The sequence below is a fragment of the Capricornis sumatraensis genome, chromosome 20, assembly GCF_032405125.1.
Source record: "Capricornis sumatraensis isolate serow.1 chromosome 20, serow.2, whole genome shotgun sequence".
NCBI lineage: Eukaryota > Metazoa > Chordata > Mammalia > Artiodactyla > Bovidae > Capricornis > Capricornis sumatraensis.
In genome coordinates, this window is record NC_091088.1 from 31124823 (window position 1) to 31137300 (window position 12478).

The 12478-nt window shown below is 54.6% G+C and overlaps 1 protein-coding gene across 1 annotated transcript; it reads left to right on the plus strand.

Annotated features, from left to right (window-relative positions):
* The first annotated feature begins 1347 nt into the window (after positions 1–1347).
* CX3CL1 (C-X3-C motif chemokine ligand 1) lies at positions 1348–11427 on the plus strand. Its single transcript, XM_068993020.1, has 3 exons — positions 1348–1488; positions 7743–7863; positions 10154–11427. Exons 1-3 carry the CDS (start codon positions 1419–1421, stop codon positions 11349–11351), a joined length of 1389 nt encoding a protein of 462 aa, XP_068849121.1. The 5' UTR covers positions 1348–1418; the 3' UTR covers positions 11352–11427.
* The last annotated feature ends 1051 nt before the right edge of the window (positions 11428–12478 follow it).

Sequence of the window (12478 nt, forward strand, 5' to 3'; positions counted from 1 at the left end):
CCACCTAGACCCCCTGGCTCCATAGCCTGCAGCCATAGCTCACAGACAGAGCGGCTTTGCTCTGGTTGGCAGCCCAGAGTCGCCTCGATGGGAGTGGGTTCACGGTTAACTCCTGCCCAGACTGACTGGGCTCCTGCTAGAGTCTCCTGGAGTCTTGGGCGTTATTGCCACTGCCTGTGGGGAAGGCAGCCTCGAAAGCTGCTGTGCAGTGCCCATTCACACCAGCAAGCTCTGAGGCCAGTTTGGTGGGAGCTGATGGCCAGTCGCGCCTGAGCCTCTTGTCACGGCCTCTGACAGAGAGAGAGCCTGGGAAGTCGGAGCTGAGGAGCTGGGGTCCCTCCTCAGTGATCAGCCCAACTCCCTCCTTGAACAGATGGGGGCACGGAGCCCGCACGAGGGGCAGGGATCGTTCAGGGCATGTTGCTGAGTTCAGGACCACCCGAGAGGCCCCAAGTTACCAGGGGTGACAGCCATGTGTTTCCCCTGGGCTCACAGTGGGCGAGTGGGTGATGGGAGGGAGGAGATGAGGAAAATGCAAAAGAGGAAAGGAGAGGTAGTGGGCATGGACGTGGGGAGGCCGGGGCTCTTTGCCGTGTCCTGAACCGCCCACCCCCTGGGCCTGCCTGCTCTTCTCTGTGGCGGGGGAGGTGGGATCTCCTCTCTGATGCTCTCTGTGAATAACTTGGCCCCCTCTCAGGGCTTCAGTTTCCCCATCTGCCCCTGTGAAGTGGGGCTGCCTCTTTCTTTCCGCAGGCTTTTGCTGTATTGAGCCCCTACTGTTTGCCAGGTTCCATGCTGGCCTCAGGGAACACCTTGATGAACAAGGTCCCTCAGGTGCTGGGGCGTTGAGAGGTTAAGGGTTAGAGGTCCTTCCTGGCATCGGAGAGCTCCCTCCCAGACCAGGGCAGACTTTATCAGACCCCAGATGGCGGGACCCCCGAGTCCTCCTGGCTTGCCTGCCTGCCGCCGGGACTCTCCAGTCCTCTGTCCTTTTGTTTTCGGCCCACGTAGGAGCGAGGGCCCCGGCTCAGACCCTAGGACATGTGCCAGGTCCCAGTAGGAAGGCAGCCTCAGCAGATGGGAGGAGAGGAAGCCCTTTGAACCCTAACAGGCCGGGTCCAGCCTCCCAGGCAGATCCCCATATGCGGAGCCAGCCCAGTGCCCCCACCACCCAGAGCCAGGGAGCTGCTCGCTCGGTTCCTTGGCAACATCCTGAGGAATCCAGTTGCTGCACACGCTCCCTTCCTCTCCCCTCCCACCGCCTGCCTGCTGCCTGCGGGGGCTGGAGGCGGAGGCGGAGGCAGAGGAGCCCCATTATAAATCGCAGCAGAGCTCAGGCGGCCAGGGGACAAGCACTGAGCTTCGACAAGGGCCCCTGCCGCCTGCCTGGCGCCCCTGGACCCCCACCCGCCCCAGCCATGGGTCTTTCGCCTCTCTCGTGGCTGCCCTGCTTGGCTGTCCTCTGCCATTTGGTTGTGCTGCTAGCTGGTGAGTGGGGTGGACTCAGGCATGAGTGAGGTAAGGGGAGCCCCTAGCCCCACTTCTGCCCCTCAAGCCTGACTTCAGGGCCCCCAGAGCCTTCCCCGGGTAAGGCTGAGATCCCTGGCAGCCCCTTCTTGACATATACTCTGGGTGGGGGAAGTAGGAGCTGGGTGTGGGGGTGAGGTGGGGGGATGCGGCTGGACACCTCTCTGGTTGTGTGGTCTGCCCTCTGGCTGGAAATATTTACTCTCACCAGAGACTGTCCCTGCCTGGTGGCAGGGAGCAAGGTGGCGACCACTTGGCAGTGCAGGGAGGTGGTGTGGGCAGCAGACGATGCCAGGTGTGGGGTGCCGGGAGAATGAGGGTGGAGGGAAGCCTGAGGAGGCTCTCGGTGGGCACTCGGATGGAGCCCTGGCAGACCGTGGGCTCATCTCCCTTTCCGGGGTTAATATGTAACCCTCGGTCTTGATTCCTGTCGTCTCGGTTTGGCCCCAAGCCAGGCCACAGTTGGGACTTTTTCCTGCCCAATTTCAAGGCCTCCCAAGGAGAAGGGACCCGGGACCAGTGGAGGTCAAGGTCATTGCACCTCATGAATTGGGCTCATCACTGTGCCTCTGGTCTAGCCCCCTATCCCTCTGCCCATGTCTGTCCCCATCCCCCTTGCCCCCCACAGGGTACTGTCTTTCTCCTCCAAAGCACAGTTTAGAAAATGTTTTCACCTCCAGTCACTTGCTTTCTGGAGCCTGGGACCTGGGAGGGCATGATGTATTGATCCCACCCAACATGAGTAGGATGGAGGCCCAAAGAGGTTGAGAAGCTGACCTGAAGATGCACAGCCAGCAAGTAGGACAGGAGAGGGTAAGAGTGGGTGCAGGAGGGAGCGCGGATGCACGCGCTGCATCTGTGGAGCTCACTGCCTTCAAGAGCTCTTCGAGTCAACCCTATCCTCTGGGAATACCCAGGCCATCTGGCAGACTGAGGCTCAGAGAGGGCGGGAGGCTGCCTTAGGGCACACAGCCAGTCTGGGAAAATGAGCACCAGTCTCTGGCTTCCAGGACACCTCCATGGAGCGCACTGTCCCCCGAGTCCCTCTGTTTGGGGAAAAGCCACCAGTGGGGCAGAGAGCAGGCGAGTGGAGATGGTGCAGGCCAAGCGCTACTGGCCTTCCTGCTTCCTGGGCTTGGACCCCTGAGCCCTGAGGTGTATGGGGACAGTGAGGACTGGAAGATGAGGAGTTGGGTGGAGGTTGCCTGGGCATAGCTGTGACCCTAAGTACGGTATTGCCTTCTTTGATCCCAGCTGCTGCACCTTTAAATATAGCTATCACCTACATGTGCGTGGTAAGGCTGAGGACACTTGGCAAGTGGGAGAAAAAGGAGGATCGCTTCTGCTAAGCTGGGTTGGGGGAGGTCTCCTCTGCTAGGATGGAGGAGGGATCCTGGGTGGGAGGCACTCTGGAAACTCTATCCAGGAGCCTGAGGCTTCAAAACCATCAGGTGCCCACCCTAATCTTGGACACTGGTTTTGCTGGGAGATATTCCCATTATTCGGACCTTTCTGAGACTCCGTCTCTCCTGCTTTACAACTGAGCATTTGGCCAAGTTCATCTTGGAAATTCTTAGCCACGCTGACATGTGTGACTCAGAGAGACCCCCTGGGAGCCCCTACAGGACTTAGGGATTGGACTACAAGCTGGAGAGGCCAGGAGAGAGGGGGAGCTGGGGACTTTGTGGCTACCGCCCTGGCTGGTGCAGGGTGGCTGCGTCAGTTCCCAAATGTGGGTTTGCGGGGCTGTGTCAGGCAGGAGGCTTCTCTGCTTTATATAACAAACCTGCAGATACAAGTCAGAACAGAGAATTTTCCTCCCTGAGCAGTGACGCATTCACTCCCACTCAAGCTCTGACAAGAAAGAGGGAAAAAAAAAAAACTGAATTAAGCTGCTGTCGTCTGCCCCCCTGATTAGCAGTAGGGGTGGGTGGGAAAAGCAGAGGAGGATAAATCGAGAGTGTCAGATCCAGGCCCGGGTCGAATCTAAATTAAAAATTCCTCTGTTTCCCGTTGGTTGGGATTTTACATGTACAAAGTGGCTTCCTTGTGCATTTTGTTGATTCATTTAGTAGATAAGCACCTATTATGTGCCAGGTAAAATTCTAGGTGCTGGGGCCACATCAGTGAATAAAACTGCCAGTGATCCCAGCTCTTGGGGTTGCTGAATATCAACTGGAAAAGACAGATAATACTCAAAATGAAGTAGTAAAGGATTTGGTCTGTTAGAAGGAAAAAAAAAAATGCTGTGATTAAAAAAAAACAAGGATCGAAGGGTGGTGTGGAAGATGTTGAGATTTTATGTAGGGAGTCAGGGGAGAAGAGGGCATTGAGGGAGGCAGGGGAGAATCACGTGGGTATCTCTAGGGCAGTGGTCCTCAGTGACGGAGCTGGCGCCCAAGGAGACATGTGGCAATTTCTGGCCGCATTTTTGGTTGTTATGTTTTGGTTGGGAGGTACTCAGGCATCTAGTGCATCGAGGCCAGGGGTGATGCCAAACATCCTACGGTACATGGAACAGCCTCCACAACAAAGAATCACGTGGTCCAAAATGTCAGTGGTGTTTGCTGTTGAGAAAACCCTGCTCTAAGGGTCCAGATATTTTAAAAGCTTTATTCTCATAACCATCCCATGAAGCAGTTATTATCATGTCTATTTTATAGGGAAGGGAGGCTCAGAGAACCTGAGTGACTCGTCTGAGACACACAGCTGAGTAGCGGTTCAAGCTCTCTCTCTATCACCCAAAAACCCAGAGACCCAGAACATTCCCATCTTTTCCTGCCAATAACCCTCCTTGAGCTCCAGTCCTTGAGCTCCAGCCTAATATACACTTCCTCCAAGAAACCTCCTCTGATCACTTGTAGTTGGAGGGGGGTCTCTCCCTCATGTAAACTGCAGCCTCTCTGAGGTCTGTTCTGGAACATGGTGTTTTTTCTTGGCATTTAAGGCAGCCTAGAACAGTGGACTGTCTTAGGGGCTGGGAGGAAAACCAGATCTGCCACTAAGCAGCTGTGTGGCCTTGGGCGAGTCATTAAACCTCTCTTATTCTCAGCTTCCACATCTTTAAAATGAGGATGAAAGTAATCTTTTTGCAGGAATTAATGACAGCAGATGTGTGTGGGCTGAGCTAGGGTCCAATACACCATAGGTGGTCTACTAAGAAAGGTTCTGATACTCTGTGGTTCTGCCTTAGCCGTCCATTAGGTTGAGAGACTTCTGAGGCTGAGATGAGGCTTCTTCATCCCTCTGCTCCGCACAGGGCCTGGCTAGAGGCAAGTCAGTATTTGTTGGCTGACCAAGTGAACATGGTGACCTGATAGCATTTATTGGGATTGAGGTACTCTCTCCGAGCTCAGCATCAGCACCTCTGGGAGAAAGAGTTCAGAGTTAAGGACAAGAGGGCCTGGGTCTTTGTAGATACTCAAAAGTAACTCAAAAAATGTTAGCCAAATCAGGGAGTGGATGGATGGATGAAGCATGTGTGAGTGGGCTGGAGAGAGATGGAGGGATGGGTAGATGAAGGGGGTGGAGGGTGCCTAGGTGGACAGGTGGTAGGTAGGTGAGTGGGGCACGGGTAGATTGATGGACTGGAGTGAGTAGGGGTGGGTGGGAGGTAGACAGGTGGGTGGCAGGGAATGGGTAGCAGATTGACAAGAGGGGGCAGATAAACGGATGGACGGATAGACAGGTAGGGAGGTGGGTGGAGGGATGAGTAGACTGAGACTTTATTTCATTCAATGAATATTTATATCCACCTTATGCTTGATGATGAGAAACACTGTGACACCAAGACATTCAAGGTCCCTGTCCTCCTGCATTCACACGACAGTTAGCAGACGACTGGCTGGTTGAGACATTATCCCCAGTTACAGAACAGAAAACTTCAGTTCCTAGAAGGAAAGCCCGCTCAGTTAGTTACACCACCTTCCCAGGCAAAAGCGAGACGAGAACCCGGCCAAGGCCATCAGGCACTGGGGCAGAGGGTGGGGACTGTGAGACAGGCTGCCTTTGTGGCTCATTAAGTCCCAGAGGTGGGCATAGTGGATGCAGAGTCAGAAGAGGGCACTGAGCTTCCCTAGTTTGTCCCTCCTGCCCACTGGGCAGCCTCCCCCTGGCTCCAGGTCATCAGGGGCACCACTTTTCTGGGGATTCCCCCCGGAAGTCACCTGCCACTCCAGTCCAGAGGACTGACTCTTGACTCTGCTCAGCAGGACCTGGGGAGGCTGCTGAGTCATCCTGAGGTCCCGCTGCGGGGAAAATAGGGTGACTAGGCAGCAAGGAAACTTTCACATCCTGGTTCCTCAGAGAGAAAGGGCAGCTGGTGACTCAAGGACCAGCTGCGGGGAGCCCCCCTGCCCACCTCGGGGGCTACTAGTGATGCCCCCTGATGGCCTGGCCCTGACCTTGCAAGCCCTGACTCCCCCTACTCCCCACAAGGCAGGGTGGGCTGAGGCAGGGGGCGTGATGAGAGAAGGGGCAGCAGGTTTTAGAAGGTGTGCGTGCACGCCTGTATTTGGGAAGGCGGATCTTATTTGGTTTCTGTGTCCACGTGCATTAAGTTTTTGTGCAAGAGCGATGTGTGTTCTGGTGGAACCCCAGGGATCACTGGGGACCTGCCAAGCTCTGCAGAAATAAAATAAGTTTGTTCTTTCGGCTCCACTGCCCTGGAAGTCCTAACCTCTAGATTTTTCAAAACCCTCTGAGGTCTTGCTTCGGCTGCAAATGACCTTGACTCCAATCGGAAACTCAAGCTCTTCATTTTTTGGCCTGCCCCTCTCGAACTTATACCAAGTAGAGCAAATTTTGCTGGAAATTTTGGGGGAAGGTAGAGATGCAGTGCAAACCACTTTGAATGTTTATATAAAACATCTGGGTTCTCAACTGTCTGTTGAGTCACTGTCATTCTGTCCTGGGGTTTCTGTCTGGCTCCATGTGGGACCCAGCCATCTTAAGCTCCTGTCTATCCCATTCTGCCCCCACCCCATGCGCAACCCCATCTCTATCCCTCCTCCCTACTCCTGCTCCCCCAGCATGTCTTGGGAATCCAAACAGCCCATTTGGTTCCTCTCTGGAGCTCCTTCCCAGTTCATCCTGGCTCTTTTTATAGACAATTTATTTACTTCTGTATTCACTTTTTGGCTGTGCTGGGTCTTCTTTGCTGCACTCTGCTTTCTCTAGTTGAGGCGATCAGGGGCTACTCTCTTGTGGTGCTCAGCTTCTCATTTCGGTGGCTTCTCTTGTTGCTGAGCACAGGCCAGAGGGCACTCAGACTCAGTAGTTGTGGCTCCCTGGCTGTAGAGCATAGGCTCAACAGTTTTACTGCACAGGCTTAGTTGCTCCACAGTATCTGGGATCTTCCCAGATCAGGGATTGAACCCGTGACTTCTGCATTGGCAGGTGGATTCTTTACCACTGAGCCACCAGGGAAACCCTCATCCTGACTCTTAATGCAGAACAAAGGATTGTCTGCTCAGCACACTGCTTAGAAGGTGGTTATCGTTATATATTTAAATTTTTTGTTATCTGCTACTTCGGCCTGGTGGCATGTATGCCTTTATGTGTTTGGTTTTTTTTTTTTTGGTCTGGGCATATATACGTGTCATTACGGTAGTTGCCGGTGACCATTATCTATACAGGGAATACACACGGGATGTGAATGGACAGAGATCTAGGGGCGTCTCAGAGGCTGTGGAAATGGATCAGGCTGAGATGGAGGGATGGGATCCCAATGCGAGGGGGTGAGAGTTGAGCAGGTGACTTACTAGAGTAAGAGCATGTTGGGGGGAATGGCAGCGGGTCGGTCACGGGTCCAGAAGGGCCGGGAGCCAGGCCTGGCAGGAAAGCCTGTTCCGTCACTTGCTGGCTGTGTAACCTCAGGTAGATCCTTGTCAGTTTCACATTCCTCTCCCCTGGTGAACCCACTCCAGCAACTGAATTTTAAAATTAAACAAGATGTGCCGGATAATAAGAGCTTTATAAGAATTCATTTTCCTCCATCCCTACAACAAACTTGTGAGGTAGATTCTATTGCTGTCCCTATTTTACAGGTAGGGAAACTGAGGCCTAGAGAGGTTTGGCCGGGGACAGGGGGCTGAGGTCAAGGGTGTGGGGCATTGGTTCTGACTAGGAGGGTGCGTCTGGGACAAGCTGGCATGGGGCTGGGAAGCCAGATGTCCACAGACAGTCCAGCTGACTGGGGGCCTCTGTGGGGTCAGGACAGCAACACGGTGTGAACAAGTGTAACTTCTCCTGCAACAAAATGACCCAGAAGATTCCCGTGTCTCGTCTAGTCGGCTACCAACGAAATCGGGAGTCCTGCAATGATGGAGCTGTCATGTAGGTACTGCCCTCTCGGCCTCTGCATTCCTTTCAGGCCCCTGGTCTCTGCTAATCCATGTCCACATCCTGTCACCCCAAACTGGGCTCCTGGCCAAGGGCTTTCAGCAAGTGTTCCTCTTGCTCCTGACCTGCTGCCCTTCTCTCTGACCTTAATATCCGTGCCCTGAGCAAACGTGAGCCGTGGCATTCCTGAATGGCCTGGAGAAGCCACCCAGGCTGGTAATTCCTACTGGGCCAAAGAGTGTTTTATGCAGCACTGGCACCTGCTGGGTTTCATGGGAGAGGAAAACATGGTGTTCTGAAAGTGTAGCCTCTAGATGCCAGCAGATCTGCCTTTACCATTTACAGTCTGGGTGGCCCCAGTGATCTTATCTACTCTCTGGGCTCTGGCTTCCTTATCTGTTAAAATGGGTAGTTTTGAGGAGAATGAAAGGAGATAGTGAAACTAAAGCTCTTGGCAGTGTGCCTGGAAGCTGCTGACAATAGGAGAGGCCAAGATTATTATCTCCATTGAATAGATAAGGAAACAGAATCCCTCTCAGACTTCAGACTTCTGGGAAGGGTCAAGCCAAGCCAGCTTCCCCTCTGGGTGTTGGGACTCCTGGCCATCTTGGCTGCTTGCTCATTTGGGGTCCCTCTTGGGTCCTGCCCAGTTGCCCAGCCCTCAGGCCTTTCCCCAGGACTGACCTTTGTGTCCTAAAGCAGTCTCAGCCAGACCCTGACTCCTGGCAACAGGAAACAGCCTGTTCGAAGCAGGGGCCCACTAAAGAAAATTGTACTTCCTCCCACTGATTAGTAAGAGGGCAAGTGCGCTACAGCCTGACCTCTGCTCACCCGTCAAACCTCACTTCCCCCACACTACCCTACATGTTTGCTTCTCTTTCGTAGGCGAAGGGGAAATGGGATGCTCCAGAGAGGGGATGACGGCACTGGGGCAGCACTGCGCCTGTGGGTCCTTCAGGGTCATGCTCGCTTTCTGGACCTCTCTGGCTTCCTAACATATTGGAGACAGGCACATTTATATTACCCCTCTAAGCCTCAGTTTTTTAATCTGTAAAATGGGGATGTATATAGTAGCCATTTTGCAGAAAGGGTATAAAGTTTAACGAGACAAAATTTCTCGGATGTGGAGCACAGGCCAGGGTGTGGAGCAGGGGTGGAGTAGCCAGCTCTGAGCTGTGGTCTTGGTACTAAGCCACACGCAGGCTTCAAAGGAACCTCAAGATTTGGATGGAACTCAGGGTCCTGAAGAAAGGAATGGCCACCCACTCCAGTATGCTTTGAGCATCCCTAATGGCTCAGATGGTAAAGAATCTGCCTGTAATCCAGGAGACCTGGGTTTGATCCCTGGGTTGGGAAGATCCCCTGGAGAAAGGAATGGCGACCCACTCCAGTATTCTTTCCTGGAGAATTCCATGGACAGAGGATCCTGGCAGGTTACAGTGCATGGGGTCACAAAGAGTCAGACATGACTGAGCAACTAACACTTTCACTCACATTTCACTTTGAGGGTCCCATCAGGGCCACCATATAGAGAGTTGTAGCACCCTAGGGGCCCTTGTAGCCTGAGGATACACTCTAGGAGAGGAGAGAGGTCCAGAGGTCAGCCTTCAACTGAAGGAGAGGAGGAAGAGGAGGTTATGACATTGAGTCTTTTCCACCACCAAGCTTGCCAGTCACACACCTCGTGGCAGAGAACACCTGGGATGTCTCCCAATCAGAAAGCTCACAGCGAAGAGCCCCCATCTTCACGTTCATGACAGTAGGACTTACATTTTTATTATCTTTCTGGTCAGGAAGATCCCCTGGAGTAGGAAATGGCAATCCACTCCAGTATGCTTGCCTGGAAAATTCCATGGGCAGAGGAGCCTGGTACATATCAGTCCATGGGGTCGCACAGAGTTGGACATGGCTGAGCAACTGAATTCTCATTCATGCACTCTGAACCAGGTGCTTTACATCTTTAAAATTTTTTTACAATAACACAGAAGCGGGTGACCAACTTGTCCTGGTTTGCCGAAATTTTCATCAAAAGACCCCTTCAGTCCCAGTTTTTCTGGGATGGTTGGTCACTCTGCAGAAGACAGGACTCTTTCCAGTTCTCAAGTGAGAGCACAGAAGTTCTGTGAGCTGAGCTGCCTTGGTTAAGAAGCTCACAGCTCATAGCTAGTAAGTGGTGGGGACTTGATTTCCAGCCAGGTCGGCTCACCTGCAGAGATTTTGTGTGATGCTCCTACTCCATGTGGCATCTAAGCATAACTGGCTCCCTTGTCTTCCTTCCTTGCAGCCTGAAGACTGTGAAGGGTAAATCATTCTGTGCTGACCCAAAGGAGGAATGGGTCCAGAAAGCCATGAAGCAACTAGACCAGAAGGCTGCTGTGACTCAAAAGAGCGGCACATTCGAGAGGCAAATCGGTGAGGGTGAGCCCAGGACCCCCCTGGGCGCCAGAGAGATGTACTGGTCTGCTGCCTCAGAGGTGAACTTCACAGGCGAAAGCAGTGGTCTAGGGGCAGAGAGTGCCTTGGGGACTTCACCAGGAGTGGCTGGTTCCATGGGGACCAGGTCCTCCACTTCAAAAGCTCCAGATGGAGGGACTCAGAAAACTGAGCTTATCAACAAGGCTGCCATCACCACCACCACGTCTTGGCAGAGTTCTGCTGCCGACCAACCTGAGGCAGGCCTCTGGACTGAGGGGAAAGCCTCTGAGGCCGCCTCCACCCTGGTCCCCTCCACCCAGACCCTCCCCACCCCAGTCCCCTCCACCCAGGCCCCCTCCACCCAGACCCTCCCCACCCCGGTCCCCTCCACCCAGACCCCCTCCACCCTGGTCCCCTCCACCCAGGCCCCCTCCACCCAGGCCCCCTCCACCCAGACCCTCCCCACCCAGACCCTCCCCACCCCGGTCTCCTCCACCCAGGCCCTCCCCTCCCTGGTCCCCTCCACCCTGGTCCCCTCCACCCAGGCCCTGACTCTTTCCCACGCTGTCTTAAAGGACAGCAGTGGGCCTGGAAGCCTAACTGTGGGAATCAAGGTACAGGACTCATCAAAGAACTCTCTAGGGTCCAAAGAAACAAGTCCCTCTTCAGCTCACACGGAGGCCTTCCTGGGGTTGGCCACTGTGTCCAGAGTCTTTGAGGTCACTATAGCCTCTGAAGGGACCCCCAGCATGGATGCACTGGCCTCGGGCAGCTGGGCCCCCGAGACTGAGGAGCTCCCCAAGGCCAAGGAGCCCGTTCTCACCACCGCAGGCCCCCAGAGTCTGGGCATCCTTATGACGTCCGTGCCTGACTCCCAGGTGGCCACGCGAAGGCAGGCCGTAGGGCTGTTGGCCTTCCTCGGTCTCCTCTTCTGCCTGGGGGTGGGCATGTTTGCCTACCAGAGACTGCAGAGCTGCCCCCGCAAGATGGTGGGGGATGTGGTGGAAGGGATCTGCTATGTCCCCCGGAGCTGCGGCAGTAACTCGTATGTCCTGGTGCCAGTGTGAGATCCCCTCCTGCCTGCGTCCGTCCAGTCATTCAACTCAGCGGCCCGGGGTCCCCCATCCTCACACTTACCCTCACCCAACAGCCTGGCCCAAGCTGGGACGGTTGGAGCAAGGAGGAGAGGCCATCTGGGTGGGTCTGTTCCCAGCGCCTGGAGGCCACCCTTGACCATTCGTGACCTACTGTGGACAGAGCAGGTGGCCTCCCCAGCTCACTCCGATGTCCCAAGACAAAAAACGCCCCTCTGCTGTTGGCTGGTTAGAGGGTCCCTTAGATACCATGCCAGCCTCCGTGAACAACTATTTCCTGAATGCCCGGCCCCTTTAACCCACTTCCCCTGTGTTACCGCGGGCATCCCATTTCACAAATGAGCCTCGGTCAGGCCTCCCCTGCCCACTCCCCCAGACCTCGTCACGTCTCTTGGTCCCGCTGCGGTCGCCAGCCACCCCGGCCACCTGCGGTGCTAGTTTTCCATGGGTCCTGTACAGACCCCATGCCCCAGGCGGGGACCTGTCTTTTCTTGCATGAAGTTAGTGTGGTGTTTCCTGGGACTGCTCCCAGCGAAGGTTCTGCCCTTGGGCAGGTATTTTGGGAATGAGAGATGAAGTAATCTGCTGGCTTGGATTCCACCCTCACCAGCCCCACCCCCACCCCCCACCTCTGCATCTGTGAAGGAACATTGACTATGAATGTGAAGGCTGGGAGTTTAGTCCCAGGCCCTGACCAGTCCATCAAGACATTCATCCCTCTGGTGTCTCATCTGTGAAAGGGAAGAGGGATGGTAGATATGTGGCAATAATGGCTATCCCTGTCAGGCATCACTAGTTGATCCAGAGACCCCTTTCTGCAAACCTTGGATACAGCTTCTCAACCTTCAGCAGTAGAGATGCTCTCAACCATCGATGAGACAGGCACATCCATGGATGCTGTGACCAGGAGGTCCTGCCCCCACCCCACCCCTCCACTACTTGTGACAGCCTACCAGGTCACAAGTGACAGGCTGTAGGAGGAGCAGAGGCCTGCAGGCTCCCAAAAAGGAGCCAGGGAGCAGCCGCAGGCAGTAGCCACGCCCTTTCCTCCATTTCTTCCTGAGGGACCCGAGTCCAGCATTTTCTCTTTCTTTTCTGCG